This window comes from Drosophila pseudoobscura, chromosome X, assembly GCF_009870125.1.
Source record: "Drosophila pseudoobscura strain MV-25-SWS-2005 chromosome X, UCI_Dpse_MV25, whole genome shotgun sequence".
NCBI classification, from domain to species: Eukaryota; Metazoa; Arthropoda; class Insecta; order Diptera; family Drosophilidae; genus Drosophila; species Drosophila pseudoobscura.
This window is the reverse complement of record NC_046683.1, coordinates 6,069,068-6,088,383: the sequence shown is the minus strand read 5'-3', so window position 1 is coordinate 6,088,383 and position 19,316 is coordinate 6,069,068. Positions and strand designations below refer to the sequence as shown.

General features: G+C 49.6%; 6 protein-coding genes across 7 annotated transcripts; 2 read left to right on the top strand and 4 right to left on the bottom strand.

The window, feature by feature from the left end:
• Positions 1–217: 217 nt before the first annotated feature.
• On the bottom strand, positions 218–498 carry ND-MNLL (NADH dehydrogenase (ubiquinone) MNLL subunit). Its single transcript, XM_033381535.1, has one exon. The coding sequence runs from the start codon at positions 466–468 to the stop codon at positions 298–300; it is 171 nt and encodes a 56-aa protein (XP_033237426.1). The 5' UTR covers positions 469–498; the 3' UTR covers positions 218–297.
• Positions 460–1,025, bottom strand: LOC4815123 (uncharacterized). Of its 2 annotated transcripts, none has more exons than XM_015186675.2 (2): positions 914–1,025; positions 460–667 (listed from the first exon to the last, which is right to left on the bottom strand). In XM_015186675.2, the coding sequence occupies exon 2, from the start codon at positions 661–663 to the stop codon at positions 499–501; it is 165 nt and encodes a 54-aa protein (XP_015042161.2). In that variant the 5' UTR covers positions 664–667; positions 914–1,025; the 3' UTR covers positions 460–498. The 2 variants fall into 2 exon arrangements, with proteins under 2 accessions (XP_015042161.2, XP_015042160.2); XM_015186674.2 differs by having other exon boundaries at positions 818–947.
• Positions 1,026–1,301: 276 nt separating this feature from the next.
• Positions 1,302–7,978, top strand: shtd (anaphase promoting complex subunit 1). The gene is made up of 8 exons (XM_001355168.4): positions 1,302–2,340; positions 2,407–2,569; positions 2,635–2,793; positions 2,861–4,016; positions 4,090–6,143; positions 6,210–6,644; positions 6,704–7,286; positions 7,359–7,978. Exons 1-8 carry the CDS (start codon positions 1,302–1,304, stop codon positions 7,839–7,841), a joined length of 6,072 nt encoding a protein of 2,023 aa, XP_001355204.3. The 3' UTR covers positions 7,842–7,978.
• Positions 7,979–8,926: 948 nt separating this feature from the next.
• Positions 8,927–10,712, bottom strand: LOC4815328 (P3 protein). Its single transcript, XM_001355167.4, has 2 exons — positions 9,534–10,712; positions 8,927–9,471 (listed from the first exon to the last, which is right to left on the bottom strand). The coding sequence occupies exons 1-2, from the start codon at positions 10,557–10,559 to the stop codon at positions 9,163–9,165; spliced, it is 1,335 nt and encodes a 444-aa protein (XP_001355203.4). The 5' UTR covers positions 10,560–10,712; the 3' UTR covers positions 8,927–9,162.
• Positions 10,713–11,075: 363 nt separating this feature from the next.
• On the bottom strand, positions 11,076–13,163 carry Ahcy (adenosylhomocysteinase). The gene is made up of 3 exons (XM_001355166.4): positions 13,006–13,163; positions 12,565–12,755; positions 11,076–12,294 (listed from the first exon to the last, which is right to left on the bottom strand). Exons 1-3 carry the CDS (start codon positions 13,028–13,030, stop codon positions 11,212–11,214), a joined length of 1,299 nt encoding a protein of 432 aa, XP_001355202.1. The 5' UTR covers positions 13,031–13,163; the 3' UTR covers positions 11,076–11,211.
• A 205-nt stretch (positions 13,164–13,368) lies between these two features.
• Positions 13,369–16,060, top strand: Scamp (secretory carrier membrane protein). The gene is made up of 5 exons (XM_001355165.4): positions 13,369–13,601; positions 13,761–13,985; positions 14,476–14,677; positions 14,898–15,027; positions 15,100–16,060. Exons 1-5 carry the CDS (start codon positions 13,539–13,541, stop codon positions 15,506–15,508), a joined length of 1,029 nt encoding a protein of 342 aa, XP_001355201.1. The 5' UTR covers positions 13,369–13,538; the 3' UTR covers positions 15,509–16,060.
• Positions 16,061–19,316: the final 3,256 nt, after the last annotated feature.

Here is a 19,316-nt window from a genome sequence, read left to right as displayed (position 1 = left end):
GTGTTGATGTTTTTATGGTTTTCATGTGTAAAACAAACAATGGGTCCAAACGAGACGCAGACGCAATCCTTCATAAATAAATCAAGTCGCAGAGAGGTCTACACTCGGGTCCCGTATTCTCGGGCTCGCCCCGTCACCGCAGCCAGATTTGTACAGGTCGGGCAGATACACAGCATTGTGGGTTATACAGATTACAGATCGCACTCACCAGAGCAACTTTCACATAGCCATTTTACGGTTTATTAGTTAAGAGTGAAAAAACATGTTATTTTATGCTAAGTAAAGTGCTGCCCACCCTCACCATGATGGCGTTTGGTTCTCGCTGCCACCGGGACGGGCATACAGAGCGCTCTTGTCGCGGAACATGGTCATTCGCTCCGTCTCCTTTTTGTCCAGAAAGTGGCCAAGGGCGAAGCCGAATAACGGCACGGCTGCCCACAGGGCACGTTTGTCCAGGCCGAGCACCATCTTAGCGGGATATTGACGAAATACTTCCTCCTAGCTCTGACTCTTTAGCTGAGCGCTGTGTGCCAACTGGTGTTGCTGGCGCTTCCACTTGCGGGTGTGCGACCAATCTGCGTAAATCGAGCCGACTGCAACAGTGGGAAAGAAAATCACTGCAGCGTACTTTCGAGCCAATTGCGAGACAACACTACTGCCCATAAGTCTGTAAAACAAACACAATATGAGACATGAGGATATGGTGCGTAGGGAAGTCAGAGTGTGGTGGAGCACTGATGTTTGGATTACGTAATGGAAATGACAGGCAGACTCTTTTTCATTTGTTAGATGGGAGTGCGGTGTTGGCAATTCTTACTATGATTTTGTTTACGACGTTTAAATGCTTCGGAAGTGCGAATTTTCTATAAATTCTAGATCCAATTTCATAAATTAGTTTTGTTTTGCAACTTACTTATAGCAGCGATAGCACTAGTGCTGCCGGACTACACAAATTCAATGCCCGAGCAGGCAGCACCATCAGCTGTTCAACTATCGATTGCTGCGATGCATTGGGTGCGATAGGTATTTGCACCGAAATATCATATTTAAATGCCATTTATTTGTTGCCTTTTTTTCTTCACTTGTGTGTCTGAAATAGGACCTGATTTTCCTAGTATGTCATTTAAAATGAGTACTAATCTATAGGTTACGAATTCAGTTATAACTGGACAGTGCATATTTTACCCGCCACAAGTGTGCGGTCACACCAATTGCGAATTGAAATTGTTATTGGCAGAAAAGCGGCGCTCGTTCGCGGGATTTTTTTTGTAAACTTTGCAAATCTGGATGCATTTTCTGAGATGATAGCCGTCGCAGAACCGCCACGGGAATTCGTTCCGCGTGGTCGTCAGGCGGCTGAAGAGCATCCCGGTCCACCGGATCAGCCGCTGTCCAAATACCAGCCCACCGAGCATTTTCTGCTACAGCGTCTCCAAAACGTGAACATTTCCGCCGGCGGCGTCACCGAGGAGCCGCAAGAGTTCTGGTCGATACGCGAGATCTACGACGACTACGAGGCCAGCTATGAGCGTACCCATCGTCGTACCCAGTTGATTGAGCACGCAAAGAAATGCGGTCCCAAGGCGGCAGCTGCCACCCAATTGTCTTCGCTGCCGCGCCACCTGCTGAACCCAGAGATGGAGCATCGCGAGGAGCCCATGTGCGACTACATGGTCAACAACGAGGAGGAGCTGTATGTGAACAAGAACACAGTCATATGGACCCAGGGCCTCGGCGACGCGGACGATGGCGTCTACAAGCGCATGTGCTTCACCACCGACTTTCCGGTGAAGTTTGCCTGCTTCTTGAATCGCACCTTCGTACGCGGCCGCCTGGCCCAGCTGAAGGCGACCATCGAGTCGGACGACGACAGTCTTAAGGCCATTTGCGTGATGGACTCGGATGCCATGCGAGTCTATTGCAATGATGGCGAGGATTTCCTCGCCAGCGTCGAGTTTCCCGTCGCCCAGCTGTGGCAGACGAAGCACGGCCTGCTGCTGGAAAAGGACGCAGACAATGCTCTGATCTCGAATCTCTCGATACCCATGCCGCGGCTGTTCTCCATGTCCCATCCGCTGCACGAGGCCTGTCCGGTGGTCCTCAAAACATGCACCAATGCCACCGGCTATGTGATAGAACCCGAATACAGTGTGATCTATACGACAGAAGACTCCGATCTGGTGCTGCTCTACGACGCAAAGTTTTTCAAGCATTTTGTTACGCGCCTGCGAAAGGTAACGCCCGAGGAAGTGAATCTTGTGCAGCAGGATCTGGGGCATACAACGATCGGGCCACGATCGTCAAGTGCCACCAGCTTCAGCACACCCAAGGCCACAGGAAGTGAGTCCCAAATCCATGTTTTTATTCAAATTAGAATAGAAATCGATTTTAATCTCTTTCTTCCAGCCACGCCGAAAGTGCTGCCGAATGTCTCTGGGTTTCTGGGGAGGAATAACACCACCACAACAACCACTGGGGGCGCGCATACACACGCCCCACTGGGGCACAATCACTCCAAGTTTGGACTCAGCCAATCGCAGTCGTTCAGCGGCGTCCTCGGCCAGACCAAGCAAGTGGTTCCCCCTGCCAATCCGAGAGCTCGATTTTAATATATCTTTGTTTCTTGCCTTTCAGTCGTGCCTCCCTGGGCACGCCGCTCAGTCAGCTGCAGAGCAGCTTCGGTCAGTCCATGTCCGCCAAGGATATGCGCAAGATGAGCCACGTGAAGCCCGCCAAGCCCATCGAGCCGGAGATGTGTCTGGAGCATATTTGGACAGAGAATACCTATGGCAGGTACGTGATTTAATGTTTCCTGTTCGGCTTTCTTTAAGTGGAATAAATCGGTTTCCGCCTCCCACAGGCAACGCGAATTCTGCGAGATGGCCACGCGCGGCTTTATTCACACGGATCTGGTGGGTCAGACGTACATGTGCTATCTACTGGCCCGCTCCTGCCGCCTGCAGATGGTGAGGATCACGGGCTATGGCAGCCCCGACGTCCAGCTCTCTACCATGGCCTCTACGCTGCCGGCCAAGGATGCTGTGGGCTTGAGTCGCATGCATATGATTGCTGTCCTGGATCCTGGTGGCAGTCTGATCCTCTACACGGGCACTGTGCTCATCTCCAAGGTGCACATCACACCGCTGCTTGCCCCCAGTGTGCCCAGCATATCGATGGTCACGCCCAAGGTTGTGCCAACAGCAACAGGAGGAGGGGGCTGCGCCAAGGCCACCACCAGCAGAAGCTCCTTTGAGGAAGTTCGTCGTAGCAGCCTGTTGCCCTCCAAGGCACCCTCAGATCTGGCCTCCTTTGATGAGGAGCTGCACATGCTGTCGCCCATTGCCCCGCAGGTCGTCTGCTATACGCCCCGCCAGGCGCACAATATCTGCAAGGCGCTGCGTGATCCGGCGGGTAATCGTTTGACCCTTGTCTACGCCACCGGCCGAATGCTGCGGATCGCCCTGCCGCTGCTGAATGACACACGACTGGTGACACGCTGCATTGCCACGCTGCGGCAGGTCCTGAATCCCACACAGTTTCTGCATTTCATCATCCGTTGGTACAGTGCCCGCAATCCGCCGGGGTCCCGTGATCTCAGCAGTGAACAAGAGTGGCAGATCTTTCGGAGTACGCTGCTCGCACTCATGGGGTGCACAGCGGCGCCCGATATGGAAACGTCGGAGACCTATGGCCGGTGTGCCACACCAGTGCCCCATTCACCACAGACAGAGGAGAGCGGAGGAGCTGGCGGCGATTGCTTGAGTGCCGGCCTCCAGAATGAGCCAAAGAAGCGGCGAAAGTACAACGATTGCGAGGAGTACACCGACGAGGATTGGGAGTTTCTGCTGCTGCAGACAACACTGGCGCCATGCGGCAGCGATGGCCACAGCTACAGCGTGGACATGAGCGCCCCGCTCTTTCAGATGATACCCGCCATCTTCTATAGCCTGCATTTGCTCTACGAGGATCTCAAGTTGGATGTGATCTTTCAGGCGGCCGAGTCCTATTTGGCAGGGGTGTGTACTGTTTCCCTTACCGCCGGTACACACAGAATGTCTTTGAACATCTCTCTCTCTCTCCGTTTTGCAGTTCCTACATCAGATGGCCATCGATATGCAGCTGGATAACTATGTCCTGCACTATGTCCTGGACTTTCCCGAGCTCACGCACAAGACCAGCAAGCTATCGCTGCTCAGTTTCGAGCACGGGGCCATGATGCAGCACCAGGAGCTGTTGCGAGTGCCCACGCCGAGTGTCTTCGGCCAGATGGAGCACATTGTGATGGCCCGCGAGGAGGTCTTGCCCTACAGCTTCATCGAGTGCATCAATGAGCGCAGTCGCAACATGCTGCAGCTGCTGTCGCTGGTGTTGCACGGGCCCGAGCGCATCAAGCACTGGTGGCAGCTGCTCGAGCTTCCGGAGGCCGTTCAATCGAACTATCCAAAGCGCCCCAAGCGCACGATAACGGGTGGTGTGTCCAAGTATCATCAGCTGCTGGAACTGCTGCTGGCCATGCGCTTTAAGCGGCAGGATATTGAGCGATTTCCGGCTGCAGTGCATCTGATTGTGGCCGATGCCTTGGAGGAGGCACGCGTTGCGCCGCCAATTAGCAGCAGCATGTCCGCCTATGATCTGATACTGCGACCCGAATTGGCCTCCCACTTTACGCTGGCATTCCTGGAGAAGAGCATCGAGCAGCCGCACTGCGGTCGTCTCTACAAGGAGGATTCACTGTCCGCGAGGTGTGCCATGAGTGTGGGGCAGGAGTGGATGACCACAGAGCCAGATGCGAATCTGCGGCACGATGATATGGACAATATGGACACGAAACTGCTAAGATTGCGCTTTCCGGACGACATGAGGGTGGAGGAGGTGCGTCGCCTGCTCAGCAGTTCCGAGCCGGTGCCCATCGAGGTGCAGCAATCCCCCGGGACGAGCGATCATGAGTTCATCGAGGAGCAGGAAAAGCAATTGTTTGCTTTGTGCGCCCGCACCATGACCCTGCCTCTGGGCCGCGGCATGTTCACGCTGCGCACCCTGCTGCCGAAGCCCAGCGACAGCGTGCCCATGCCGAAGCTCTGTCTGGTTGGCCGTGAGCCGCACAAGGGCACCACCATCGAGATGCAGCAGATCGAATTCCCCGCAAATATGAGCATGTGGCCATCGTTTCACAATGGCGTGGCCACCGGCCTGAAGGTCTCACCCCAGGCGCAGGATGTGGACTCCACGTGGATCGTCTACAACAAGCCCAAGGCTCAGGCGAATAATGCCCTGGAACATGCTGGCTTCCTCATGGCCCTCGGCCTCAATGGACACCTCAAAACGCTGTCCTTCATGAGCGTCTACAAGTACCTCGTGAAGTGCGATGAGATGACCAATGTGGGCCTCCTATTGGGCATTTCAGCCGCCCATCGGGGCACCATGGACACAAAGATCACCAAGCTGTTGAGCGTTCATCTGGAGGCCCTGCTCCCAGCCACCGCCATGGAACTGGACATTCCGCAGAGCACACAGGTGGCTGCTCTGATGGGGATTGGTATGCTCTATCAGGGCTCGGCCAAGCGGCACATTGCCGAGGTACTGCTGCAGGAGATTGGCCGTCCGCCCGGCCCCGAGATGGAGAACTGTGTGGAGCGCGAATCGTATGCTATGACAGCAGGCCTGGCCCTGGGCTTGGTAACCCTCGGGCAGGGTGAGTCGCCCGCAGGTCTCAGGGATCTCCAGCTGCCGGATACGCTCCACTACTATATGATGGGTGGGGTGAAGCGTCCCATCACGGGCTCCCAAAAGGAGAAGTACCGCCTGGCCTCGTTCCAAGTGCGCGAGGGCGAGAATGTCAATATCGATGTGACGGCCCCGGGCGCCACTCTGGCCTTGGGTCTGATGTTCTTCAACTCGGGGAATACCGCGATTGCCGAATGGATGCAGCCACCGGATTCGCGCTACCTGCTGGACATGGTGAGGCCCGATTTTCTGCTGCTGCGCACCATTGCCCGTGGGTTGATTCTATGGGAAAATGTACAACCGGACAACGAATGGTTCCAGGCGCAATTCCCTGCGAATCTGCGCGTTCATCTGCGGATGCCGATGCGCGATGATGAGCCCCAGGCAGAGGATGGAGATGTGGACTACGAGGCCATCACGTAAGCAGTCATCAGAGGTTCCTCTTCCCGTTTTTATATCCCACATTTGTCTCTCCCTTTCGGCAGTCAGGCATATTGCAACATTGTGGCTGGTGCCGCCTTTTGTATTGGCCTGAAATACGCGGGCACTGAGAATTCGGTGGCCTTTGCCACCCTGCGGGCGGCCATCAAGGAATTCCTGGGTTTCCCTGGCACACCCATGGGCGAATATGCTGGCCGCACCACCGTCGAGAGTTGTCTGATGGTGCTGCTGATTGCCATTTCCCTGGTATTTGCCGGCTCTGGCAATTGTGAGATACTGCGCATCATACGGTTTTTGAGATCGCGCGTGGGTCCGCAGTATCCGCACATCACGTACGGCTCTCATATGGCCATACATATGTCGCTGGGACTGCTCTTTCTGGGCGCGGGACGCTTTACCATTGCCCAGACCCCGGAATCGATTGCGGCATTGGTGTGCGCCTTCTTTCCCAAGTTCCCCATACACAGCAATGACAATCGGTGAGACGCGGATCGAGGACTATCAAGGAGCAGTCTTAATCCCTTTTGTTCCTTTTCAGCTATCATCTTCAGGCCCTGCGACATATGTACGTGCTGGCTGTGGAGCCGCGACTGTTTCTCCCGCGGGACATAGACACCCATCAGCTGTGTCTGTGCAACATTTCGGTGCTGGAGGTGGGCGCCAGTGAGCTGCGACGCCTCCCCATTGCCCCATGCATCCTGCCAGAGCTGAGCACGCTGCAGAAGGTGGTCGTAGACGATGAGAATTACTGGCCGGTGTGCTTTGAGAGGTCGCGCAACTGGCATCAGCTGGAGAAGGCCCTGGAGATGAGTGCACCCATTGACATTAAGAAACGGACGGGCTGTCTCTCTCATTTGGAGGACCCGGACCGGCTGAAGAGCATGCTCGCCCAGACATTGACCCTCGAGCAGAGCATCTGCTGGCAGATCGACACGAACGATCTGAAGCGATTCGAGGCGGAGGTGCTGGTAAAGCCATTCATTAGTCGCTGCCTGGACATCAAAGGCACGCAGCTCAGTCACGAGGAACTGGTGAAGCGTCATCAGTTGATTCTGCTGTTCTACAATGCGGTGGTCAAGGATCGTATGCATCTTCTACCCGTCTACCTTACCCTCTTCGATGTAAGTTATCCCCAGAAGCTGACGCCCAGAGTCGGCTCTCTATTGACTCTCTGCACTCTTTCTGTTTCGCAGCACGTGACGAAACCCATGCCCAACAACACTGATGTGTGGCAGCTGAAGCTGATTGATTCGTATCTGCGTCGTGGCAAGGAGTCGGATCATCCCCGACTCTCCGTGGAACTCATCCAGATGATGCAGGAGATCTTCAAGCAGCAAATGGAGGCCTCCACCACCCAACTATGCATACCGTTGCGTGCATTTCTCAGCCAGAAGCGACTGGAGCCCAGCTATGTGGCGACCATCAGCGGGCCCGATCTGCAGCGCGTCTTCTGTTTGATCAACTATTACAACCTGATGCCCAATATGCTGACTGGAGTGGATCTCAGTGGTGGTTCGGTGAACTACTTGCGCTTGCTCTTTGCGTTCCGGCAGCTTAATCTCGGTCCAAACACCGTCTTTGGCCTGCTCAAGATACTGCAGGCGCTCGCCTGCTGCCAGCCGACGATACTCGAGGAGGCTCCCTCGATCTTGACCATGGCCATGGGAGGGCAATGATACGCGCCTCTGGAGTTCATGAATGTAAATGATGTAATGTAAACGAATTATATTTATACTATCTGTGGCTTACGGATATGTAGATAATTTACGCAGTAAAACAATACAGCGGGATATTTTTTAAAATTTGTATTCGCATATGAATTCTGTTTTTAGATTTGTATTTTTGCATATGGAATAGAATCGAGTACTGGTATCTTAATGTCGATGCCCATGTGCCTCTATCATGGTTTTACTTCTCATTTAAATTGGAAACACATATGCAGAATGAGTGATCCCCTTGTTATATTTGTTGGATGATTGGCTTTATTGGAGATTGATTCATTGAAGACTATACTAGATATTTTTTGATTCCTTTCCTATCCTGTTGGATCAGGGATTAGAGATGCAGTAGATTTATAGCCTTGGTTTTTTTTCCAGTTTGACCATCGCCATCCAAAAGCTTGGCATTTTTTTGCCTTTTTCTTCTATGTTCGTTTAATATCATCTAACGATAAACAAAAATTCATCTTTGAAGAAAAATAGAATCAACGCATGAACATTTCCCTAGATTTACAAGACACGAATGCTGCGATCAACTTAAGCAGATAGAGGCATCTTTGGTCATTAAAGGGGCCAAGATATATTCAACATTGCTTGAACAGTTGGCCGTCAGTTTGCTCGTAAGACACAAGATCATTGACATTTGCCTTCGTTTTGAAACTGATCATCGGGTATCTTGGTGTCGAGGCACGCCTAACTCTATCGTCGATTATTACGTTTATTTCTGCAATTCGTTGTTGGGCATTTATACACAATTTTCACCAATTGCTTGGGCTTTTTCCACATTTTCTATTTGTTAAAAGATTATCTTTACTTGAAGAATCATTAAAAAAATTTGGTATAACTTCAGTGAATTATTTTTCGAGTCTGCTAAAGGCATGCTGGCTCCGGCAATCCTTCATCATGACCTCTGACACTCTGCGTGGAGGCCGTTTTATACAAATTTTAGCAAATGTCGATTACATCTTAGGGAAATCGATTTATAAATCAACCACGACTTCTTGTCCATAGATGTTTCTGCTTTTAGGCATCATAATCCTACATTTGATACTTTTATGAGGGTTTCTTTATTATCAAATAATACGTGGAAGAGTGTGGAATAATCGTATCACTAAGATATTTTCTATAGTATAATAATCGGCTTGGCCTATAAAGCTACCTCTTCGGCGGCAAACCATTGCAAGCCGCTATGTTAAAGATATGTATATATATAATACAGATATGTACAATCGGATGAATGAAACAAATATAAAGATACACAAATGCCGCTGAATTTCCCTCAAACAATGCGCTGGGACTCTCCTGCAGCCGCCTCATCCGGCTTGGGGCGACAGCAGCGATTGTAGAGATAAATGCCGAGCAGGGGAAGCGGTGTCATCACGGCCACCGACACGGGCACCACTGTGGTGAGATCCGACTGCGGCGACTCGAGCGTGGTGGTCAGCAGGAAGATGGCAATGCCAGTGTTCTGTATGCCCGTTTCGATGGCAATGGTCAGGGCATCGGCGGCGGTCTGATGCAGCAGCTTGGCAGCCAGCCAGGCAAAGATGTAGCCTAGTCCGGGCAGGGCCATGCCGGCCACAGCAATCTGGAAAAGGAACGAGCTATTATACAGATCACGATGGAGTTGGGGTTGTGATTGCGGCTCACCTGCCAGGAGAACAGATAGAATAGATAAAAGTTCGTGATGATCGCAAATATCACAATGAACAGGATGAGGCAGGCAGAGATGGGCTTCAACAGGCGCACGAGGACTCGCGTGAGGCGTGGCGAACGCTTCTGTACAGCCAAGCCCATCAGCAGAGGTATGATGAGGCAGGCACAGTAGGTGGCAATCGTTCCGTATGGCACCTGCATCCCGGCCCGCTCAAAGATCAGCTGTCCGAGTGTGAAAATCCACAGCGGCATCGTGACAAAGGCGGCCACATTGCTAACCGTTGTCATTAGCACCGAGAGATGAATGTTGCCGCCCAGCACCGCAGACCAGGTATTGGATGCCCCGCCGCTGGGCGAGATTCCGGTGAAGAAGAGGCCCAGCTGCATGGCCGGGGCCTCGGGGAATATGAATACTCCCAGAGCGTAGCTTAGCAGCGGCATAGCCACCACCTGCATAACGAATCCGATACAGGGACCGACTGGTCGCGTCACCAATCCCCGCAGCACATCTAGATTGAGGGCGGCCCCAAAGTTGATGTACAGCAGCGACATCAGCAGGACGATGGAGCCGATGAAGACATGATCCACCACACGGCTCGGCCGCTGCACCTTCACGTCTAGCGTGCTGTCGTTGCTGCCCTGCGTCGGCAGCTGGCTGCTGTTCGACAAGTTGTCAAACAGACGGACTGTGATCTTGGTCTCGCCCAGAAAGTGGGCATTCACCTGGATGTCGCCCGTCCAGTCTCGTGTGTCCGGATTCAACAGATCCATTGCTATGGTGGAGTTCTCCTCGGGCACACTGGCCAGGTCATTGGCGGCACTCTCCAGGCGGAAGACATATCGCTGGGGGCTTTGCAACGTTGACGGCGGCACGTTCTCCAGCGTGAGCGACACCCGATCGCCCTTCTCCATGCGCAGCGTGAGGCTGGATGGCCGAAAGTGTGCCATCCAGGCCATGGCAATGGGCGAAAGGCCCAGGGCGAGCATCAGCCACATCCATCTCAGCACAGGTGAGGCCATCTTTATATAATAGATGCAAGTAAGTATCTTTCGCACGCTACAAGTCAGGTCTGTCAGGTCGGATCTGGGAGAGAGCTGGGCGGCGAGTAAATCTAATGGAAAAGCGAAACGCACTAAAAGCACACATATTACCACCTGCAATTGCAACTGTAACCCCCCACTTGCAGTCGGCCAGACAGAGATGACTAGATGCTGTCCGATTGTACGATCGATCATCTGAGCGTGCCAGAGCGGGACAAGCCGAGCCCGAAAACCGGCTAACAATCGAGAGCCAAATCTATCGACCAGGCCACCTCTTATCTTGAATACCCTCTCTCCTCTCAGCTCTGCTGATGCTGACAAAAATGATTTTCTCCAAATAAAAATAAGCTGACTCACTGAATCTCAGGCGTGCTAAGAGATAACAGAAAATAAATTTAGGCGGAAGACATCTGGTAGATGCGATTGACCCGTAGGCGCACAAGGCGATCAACAAAACTAAAGTGCCTAGAGAGGGGATAGAGAATAAGCAGTTACTTGGTTGGGGTGGATTTCTCGCTGGAGAGTGTACGTGAGATGGGTTTTTATTGGAGCTTTTGGCGGATCAGTATTTAAGAAAAGAATAAAACGTTTAAAAGAATTGGATAACTATTTGTGCCTTCACTGGGTTTACTCAGTAGCGGTAGTGGTCGGGCTTGAAGGGTCCCGTCTTGGGCACACCCAGATAGCTGGACTGCTTCTCCGTCAGTTTGGTGAGCTTGACGCCGAGCTTTTCCAGATGCAGACTGGCCACTTCCTCGTCGAGGACCTTGGGCAGGACGTGGACGCCGACCTTGTACTGGGCGGACTTGGTCCACAGTTCGATCTGGGCGAGCACTTGGTTGGTGAAGGAGTTAGACATAACAAAGCTGGGATGGCCGTGGGCACAGCCCAAGTTAACCAGACGGCCCTCGGCCAGGAGGATGATGTGACGGCCATTGGGCATGGTGTAGCGATCGACCTGGGGCTTCACGTTCACCTTCTCCTTGGCATTGGCATTCAGCCAGTCGACATCGATCTCGATGTCAAAGTGGCCGATGTTGCAAACGATGGCATCGTCGGGCATGTTGAGCAGGTGCACGGAGGTGATGATGTCGCGGCATCCGGTGGTGGTCACAAAGATGGATGCCTCCTTGCTGGCCTCCTCCATTGTGGTCACCTCGTAGCCCTCCATGGCGGCCTGCAGGGCATTGATCGGATCGATTTCGGTGACGATCACCCGTCCACCGAATCCCTTCAGAGCCTGGGCACAGCCCTTGCCCACATCACCGTAGCCAGCGACGCAGCACACCTTGCCGGCGATCATCACGTCTGTGGCGCGCTTGATGCCATCGATCAGGGACTCCCGGCAGCCGTACAGATTGTCGAACTTGCTCTTCGTCACGGAATCGTTGACATTGATAGCCGGGATGCCCAGGCGGCCGTCCTTGAACATCTTGTAGAGGTTGTGGACACCCGTGGTCGTCTCCTCGCTGAGACCCTTGATGTCCTTCAGGTACTGGGGGAACTTCTCGTGCACCAGATTGGTCAGATCACCGCCATCGTCCAGGATCATGTTTAGGGGCTTGCCATCGGGGAAGACCAGAGTCTGCTCGATGCACCACATGTACTCCTCGTCCGTTTCACCCTTCCACGCGTACACAGGCACACCGGTGGCAGCAATGGCAGCCGCGGCGTTATCCTGTGTGCTGAAGATGTTGCAACTGGACCATTGGACCTGCAACAAGAGAGGAAAAGAGAGAGAGAGATGGTGTCACAGCAGCCGTTGCCAAGTGTGGATGTACTAAAGTGTCTAGTCAGAGGAAATAACAATACTGAAGCATCAGCATATCAATGGGAGCCGGGGCCCCCATTGACCTTGCTTATCTTTGGGTTGCGCCTTGAACTTGCCCCCCCGGAGAAGCTAAAACTATTGTTTTTCGGCCAATCGATTGTTGTGCGTAAACAAAACGAAGATAAGAAAGGGGATAACGGGGGCAGATCTTACCTCAGCGCCCAGCTCCACGAGGGTCTCGATGAGCACCGCCGTCTGGACGGTCATGTGCAGGCAGCCGGTGATGCGAGCCCCCTTCAGGATCTTGGACGGCCCGTACTTCTTGCGGCAGGCCATCAGGCCGGGCATCTCGTTCTCCGCAATGATAATCGCCTTGCGTCCCCATTCGGCCAGACTGATATCGGCTGTCGTGTAAAAAATGGCAGAGATACGGGGAAGATAAGCAAATATTTATGAAGATGTGTTAGTAGCCTGGCAACAACGTGCACAGGCTGTTAGCTCGCCACGCTCCTCTTTAACCTCAGAAACATGTGCAAAGTGCGGTGCGGTGCGGCACATGGACAAGGAATTTCGGTTCGCGCGCTCACTTCTACAGATGTGCCTGTTGCCGGGAGCAGAAGCAATGCTTCCACGGGCATTTATTTTTAAACTCACCAACTTTGTAGGCAGGCTTCGACATGTTTTTAGGCAAGGATTTGGTTCTACAGGCGCAGAGCAGACAGATTAATGCACAACCGAATTGAAGTCGCGGGCAGCGGTTAATGAAACAGCAATATGGGCGCCGGTGCCGGAATCAGTTGAAGTTCAGCCGGAGCTGACGCAATTGGTTCCTGAACCTGTTCATTTGAACCTGAACGGATGTGATTCATCCACATAACGTAAATTCTAGGAATAGTAAATAAAATATTTAAAGGAATAAGCATTTATTGTCTAAAATGTACCTAAATAGAAAAAGAGATATAAAATAACTGAGAATATATCACACCATATACTGCCATCATCTCTTAATTGTTTGCTTACCATCGCTAAGTGAAGTCATCGATAGCAACCATCGATAGACCTGCAGTTATTGATGACACAGCTTTGACCGAGCAGCAGCGAAAATATACACAGCGAAAAGTGAGAATTCGAGTGCGTTTTCGTTGGTCATAGCTGAAGCAAGCAATTAATCATCTTTAGCTAAGAACATGTCCGGCTCCGGTCTTGATGAAAATCCCTTTGGCGAGCCCAATCTGGACAATCCGTTTGCGGTAAGTCCGGAATGAAAATTCCAACCGACACACACGCACCCACACAAACACAATCACAGTCACAGAGTGAGTGAGTTCATGCACGCGTGGGTGTGTGAGTGCTGCAACGACGACACCGTCGCATATGTTTAATTTTCCTATATGTCCTATAACCCGTAGGATCCCGCCATACAGCAGGCAAGACGTCAGGCTGGCGCTGCCTTGGTTTCATTGGAGGACTACAATCCCTTTGAGGAGCAGGCCAAGCCACAGCTTCAAATCAACTCCACCAACACGGCGGCCGTCGTTCAGCCGCTCTCACAGAACGTTCCACCCCCACAGACCAGTTCGCTGGGCGCCTCGGCGCCAAGCACTAGCATACAAATCACCTCTGAGGAACTGCAGGTACGTGCGTGCCCCAGTGTGGCAAACAGATCTGTGTGTGCGTGCGTGCTAGATCAGTAGAAACAAGAGACGAAAAGACAACAACATTAAAAGAAAAAAACCGGCACAAGACGGTTTCGCGTTACGAACGCGTTTCGAATGCGGAATGTACAGTGAATGCTCTTCATAGAGGGTCGCCACGGGCCACTATCTGTTGGATTATGCGAGGAAATGTTTTATTGCAGAACACCCCCGATAAAGACGTATCCGTCGTTATCTACCGTCTTGTTTTGTGATAAACTCATCCGTCCCGAAATTGTTCTTGGATCTTGTAAAGTAATTTTTCCCGCAGATAATCTAGGGGTACGCACTGTAGACATTCTCCGCTTGCGGTTGCATTTCTGGGGCTGCCATATGTGGGCGTTGCTTAGGGCCGGGCACAACGATTATCAATGAATTGCAAACATAATGCTGATAATTCTTCTCTCCCTTTGTCTTTGCATCGACGTAGCGACGGCAGGAAGAGCTGGACCGCAAGGCTGCCGAGTTGGATCGCCGCGAACAGCAGCTCCAAGGAAATGTCCCACATCTGAACAACTGGCCCCCGTTGCCGGATAATTTCTGTGTGAAGCCGTGCTTCTACCAGGACTTTGAAGTTGAGATACCCCCAGAGTTTCAGAGACTGGTGAAGCATTTGTACTACATTTGGATGTGTGAGTATTATATGGCGTTTTTCGTTAGCTGCTGATAAGCCAGCCGATCGACCGACCGGGATTAGTCATCTATAATAGAACGTACATATATGTATGTACGTTTTATTATTTATAGATTTGATTCGTTTTAAAAGTGCAGGCCTTCTGCCGGTTACCTGAAATGTTTACTAATCTCGGGTTCCCTCCACCCATTCCCTCCCTGTCTCTCTACCCCGCGCAGTCTATACCATGACGCTGGTGGCCAATGTGATTGGGGGTCTCATCTTGTTGTTCCATTCGGGCGATTTTGTCACTCTGTTCCTGGCCCTGTTCTACACAGTTCTATTCACACCCGCCTCGTATGTCTGCTGGTAAGTGCCGCTGTGCGATATATGCTCTGTAAAATTCTCTTTAAATATCTGTATCTCTCTCTCCCTTGATAGGTTTCGGCCCGCGTACAAGGCCTTCCGCAACGATTCGAGCTTCAATTTCATGGTCTTCTTCTTCATTTACTTCTTCCAAACAATATATTCGGTGGTGCAGGCCGTTGGCTTTGATAAGATGGGCTATTGCGGCTTTATAACGGCCATCTCTCAGTTTGATGGCAAGGCGGCGGGTATAATTGTGGGAATATTGCTGCTAAATGTTGCATTCTGCTTCACGGCCGTGGCCGTGGCCAATATACTGATGATCACCAAGATACACACGATCTATCGCAGCACTGGGGCCAGCATGGCCAAGGCCCAGGCAGAGTTTACCACGGAGTTTCTGCGCAATCAGCATGTCCAGGAGGCGGCCTCATCAGCGGTCAATACGGCGATCAGTTCGCAGTTCAACAACAGCAGATACTAGGCTGAACAAACAGAGAGACAATCAATGAATCAATCAATCAACCACATTGTATTTTGGCACATGGAGTCGCAAGCTCCAGCACCCATCCACAGAGATAGTTGGCTTCGAAAATCGGCACAGAAAGAAACGAGATGGAGGCGCAACAGAGCGTGAAACAGAAAGAGAGAGAGAGAAACAATTCAGAAGAAGCATTATAAAGAAGAAAACTAAAGCAAGCATTGGAGGAGAGGAGCATTGAACTAATAACTAATTGCTTTTGTGCATAAATAATTCCTAGAATGCCGTCGTCTTTATTGCAAATAATTACTGTAACAATATGATAGAACACCAAAACACCATTAACTAACAAATACTTTATAGAAATGAAACAAAAAGCAAACAAGCAACTGGGAACTAAGTAGGAGCCGAGAAAAAACTTTTGCCTCACTAGTGGCAAGGCAAGTAGATGAGAGACAAAACCCGATTCAAATTAACAACATAACATATAAATTAAAAACAAATACAATATCTGAGTACATATATATACGCCTAGGTATTATATGTATATAAGAATGCTTTGAGTACAGGGTTTTTGTGTGTGTTTTTCCTAAGAAATTATTAATTTATGCAATAATTTATCCAGACACGGATATAAACACGGATATTGATAATGCTGCTGATGGATGATGTTTTCTAGTTCTTTAAGTCCCACGCGTCACACCTCCGCCCTCACACACATGCACACAGACACAAACACACATACAAATACATTCAAGGCATACATATATAAAAACCTATATATATATATATATATGTATATATATATATATACGATTATACATATAATATAAATAATATATTTAACGCTTACATTATAGAAATTTATCTCTTGTCGCCTGCCCCGCCTTCCCCGCCCCCGCCCCCCTAAACCCCAACACCTCTACAAATCAAATTTTTTGATCACTCGTCCACCACACGCCTTCCGCCCCCCTCCACGGCGCTCTTCGCTCTGTTCTCCACACTCACATGTAATGTCGTGTCGTGTTTTTTTGTAATCGTAATTGTTGTATATTATATATATCTATGTGTATGAAGAGAGCATATAAAATATTGATTCACCCATTTTCTAGATACAATTATTTTATGTTTTACATTTCCCCCCCTCCCGCCTTCCGTTTGCTTGCAAATCGAAACAAAACAAAAGTTATGTTATGGCATATATGTATTTATCTCTAAAATTGCGCACGCGACGATGATCTATCGATGGTGTATTTGAAATTCAAGCAAAATTATGATAATTTAAAAAATAAATATAAATACCTATAGATGTAAGGAGGCCTTGAAGCGTTTTTGGTGTGGATAATAATTGGGTTAGTGCAAAGGCAATACAACATAATAGTAACATGAGTAACGCCCATCAATTTTTTTGGGCTTGGCTTTTGAGGCTCTTAAAATGTTATTGAAAAGCCGAAAAAGAACGCTCAAAAGCCAAGCGCTCGGTCGTATACGTCTGTATGACTGTATGCGTGCGCACGTATTCTCACGCATTCTAGGTCTTCCTACCTGTATGCGTTTTCCACAGCGCTTTCGAAACATACCCTATACTTTAGACACTTTTTGAAGACGCTTACCCCCAATATGGGATAACTATTATTTTGTATATCCTTTATATGCTCATTTGCCTAGTGTAAAATGTACGAATATAATGAGCGGGTAGACCTATGTACAAATACATACCCTGATTCGGCGTATGACGTGTGAATAAGCAACGAATTTGTATCCTTCAGCAAATTTGAGCAGTTATATGAAATTACATTTAGTTCATATTGTTAAGATCCATTTTCCGCACAAATCTTATGTTCCCCTATACTCTTTTTGAGTACCGCTCGCGAATCTTTGGTTTCTGTCTTTGGTTAGGGTATTTTGATTAGGTTTCCGAAGATTCACGACTATCGCTCAAAGATCTTCCAGTTTAAGCTATAGAAATCTTCCATTCAAGTGTGACTGGGAGATCTTATGTAAATAACTATTAAAGTATCCTTTAAATTGATTTGATATCAGAGATCTCTTTAAACCGATTCAGTCTTGCATTTATTGGATAAATCATTCTTCAATTCTAGAATAGTTTTGAAAGTTCACCGTCGAAATAATCTGAAAAATAGGATACCATGACAGTGCTACAATATTTCCCTTAAAGGTAAAACTGAAAAGGGATCTCAGGGATTCGATAAATAAAGCAGTAAAGTAAATTTCGCAATCTTCGCAAATTTCGAACCTACCCTCAAACTGACTCGGCTCTCGTTTAAAACCTAACTCGAACGTTTCGCATAGCTCAGTACCTCAACAATCAGATTCTGGATATATTTTAAGAGCTTCTGTGTGCTATATGGATGAAATCCCACCCTTATCCGAGCATTCTCTTACTGGTGACTAGTTTTCTTCCTTGGAATATGTTTTCCTCTGGTCAGAGTCTTGAAAGAATCCAAAGAGATATCATTAGATGCCAACCTTTTCTTGAAATATTAATTTTACAAAATCTAAAATGCTTCACAGCAATCAGCAGATCCGAGAATATAAAGTGGGACCACTCAGAATCACTCCAATTTGATTTTTCCTTCGAGGGTTTTTTGGCAGGTTACCTTGCCATTGAAGCCATCTCCATCTGATCTTCAGATTCTATCTCAACAGAAATTTTAAACCGATCCTGAGGCTCCTTAGGATTTTGAATAGATAACCAGCGACTAAAAAAGGCACGAAATGTATTAAATTTCAGAATGCGGTTTTTTTCGCATTGTAAAACAGACGTAACAGACCATCTTTGCCTGTTGGATGGTTTCTGGGGATCAAATGACAGTATTATAGAAAACTGAAGAAGTTGAACCCTGGGTTTTCCTGACTTGAGCAGTCTTCCTTCGCTAAGCAATAGCGAAGTTCTTAAAGTTCTTAGAGGGTTGAATAAGCAAATCCACAGCGGAAATCAATCAATTTCTAATGATCCATATAGGAGACCTGTTGAGAGGCAGAACATTCCGTATCCGCATAAATAAACGAGTAAGGCCCCTTGGATCACTTAAACACTCCTGGGAATAGGTTTCAGCTGTCGAGTTTGGGGAACCAGGGAATTTATGTAGCCCCCCATAACCTCCTGCATAAGTGTACAACCTCATAGGCCAACATTATAACCCCATCTCTGATTGATTTGGATTTCCCGACTGATTGATATTCCCATAAGTGTGATGGGGGGGTGGCGGTGGTGGGAGGTATGGAAATGTGCCTGGCTCCGAGACGTTTGTCACCGAGAGATGAAAATTTCATTTGGCAAATGCTGAATTGAATCAACAACAGCAAATGGTTCTATCCACACACCCACACACACACACATACACACGTGTACACTCCTCCCTTTTGGCCTATCAAATATTTGTGTGAGACATATATAGACCCTACCCGACCCTGCCCATCATCCGTCCCGCCCCCTTCTCTGCCATTCGGTTTAGGCAAAAATTGCGCATACGCCACGTTGAGGGAATATTTGCAACGATTTGTTTGCCATTTTGCTGGCAATCGAGAGAGCCGCAGAACTGTCTATGAATAGCACTGGAGGTTTAAGGCGGGGATGATGGCGATGGCTGCAGGTAGGGGAGGATAGAAGGCCGGTTGGATGCAGTAAAAAGCGAGAATGATGAGCAAATATGCTCAAGAGTTCTGCTGCTGCTCCTGCTCCTGCTGCTGCTGCTGCTGCTCATGCTACTGCTGGTCCGATGCAGCGTTGTCGTCGTTAGTGGCAAATCCATTTTGGCACACTTCAGGCGAGAGCCTGCATCACTCA